Source organism: Meriones unguiculatus, chromosome 14, assembly GCF_030254825.1.
Source record: "Meriones unguiculatus strain TT.TT164.6M chromosome 14, Bangor_MerUng_6.1, whole genome shotgun sequence".
NCBI classification, from domain to species: Eukaryota; Metazoa; Chordata; class Mammalia; order Rodentia; family Muridae; genus Meriones; species Meriones unguiculatus.
Window position 1 is genome coordinate 26883742 of NC_083361.1, and position 1154 is coordinate 26884895.

The 1154-nt window shown below is 46.3% G+C and overlaps 1 protein-coding gene across 1 annotated transcript; it reads left to right on the plus strand.

The window, feature by feature from the left end:
- Positions 1-601: 601 nt before the first annotated feature.
- LOC110558057 (small ribosomal subunit protein uS14-like) lies at positions 602-718 on the plus strand. Its single transcript, XM_021652782.1, has one exon. It carries the CDS (start codon positions 602-604, stop codon positions 716-718), a length of 117 nt encoding a protein of 38 aa, XP_021508457.1.
- Positions 719-1154: the final 436 nt, after the last annotated feature.

Below are 1154 nucleotides of genomic sequence, written 5' to 3' on the forward strand. Positions count from 1 at the left end.
GGCAATGGAACACAGTTGGCCTGTGTCCTATAAAGCAGACAGAATCATAAGATGCTGATCTGGGTTAAGGCTATATCTGGCTTGACTGGCCCCGAGACTGGGAACACCAGCTACATATAAATGTTAATTCTGTGTGCATCTTTTTCCCTAGGTGGGCTTTCTTGCTGTCAGCTAAGCCTTCTTATAGCCCACGTAAAGTTAGAGGATTATTGTAGACAGCCTCAGGCTAACTCGGACAGGATTTGGGTTCCTCGTGCTCACAGTTGCAATGCAGACAGTGCCCTACTCTAGACGATGACAGGGTGTCACTACTTAGCAATGGCTGGCCTTGATTTGTGATCCCCCTGCCTCCGTTACTGGCTATCCCGGAAAAAAAACTGCACCTTCCCTTCCTCCTCCTCTCTCCTTTCTTTGTTCTTCCTCCCTTGCTCCCTCCTTTCTTTCTTCTTCCTCCTTCTATCAGATTCATTTATTTCTACCTTCATTCCCAGTTTTATGAAGGCGTAATTGATACGTTAAAATATTTATAGTACAAAACCGCTTTTCCTCCTTGGCCATTTGAAGGCAAGATGTGTCGCAGGCAGCTCTACTGGAGTCACCCATGAGGTCTGGCCAAGGTTCTCGCTTTGGCCACGTGTGCTCTGACCTCTATGGTCTGATCAGGAAATACGGGCTGAACCCGTGCCCTCAATGTTTCTGTCAGTACACAAGGATGTAGGCTTCACTCTGCTGGACTAACTGACCGTGAATGAATTATTCAAGACCATCTATCCCGTGAAACTGATCATGCTCGTCTTTGTGCATTTAAAAAATCTTTGAGACCTTCAAAAATATTTAGAGTATAGAACTCACTGTGGTCTGATGTGAACAGGCAAATAAATAGGTACAATGTTCATAGGTGTGTGTGTGTGTGTGTGTGTATGTGTGTGTGTGTGTGCATGTGTGCCCACATGTGTGTCTGTATGTGTTTTCAGGCCATTTAAACCATGTGAAGACAGACTTGCAGAACTCACCTTCCTGCTTGGCTGAAAGTTAGAATCCACAGACTCAGTCTCTGCAGAAGCTCTTCAGACTCAGGCCCTGGCCTTGGAGAAATGGCTGAGTGGTTAAAGCACACCGGCTGCCCTTCCAGAGGACGAAGGTTCGATTCCAAG

Excerpts from the sequence above, each read along its gene's own strand:
- LOC110558057 (XM_021652782.1), top strand. The coding sequence starts at position 602 with ATGAGGTCTGGCCAAGGTTCTCGCTTTGGCCACGTGTGCTCTGACCTC.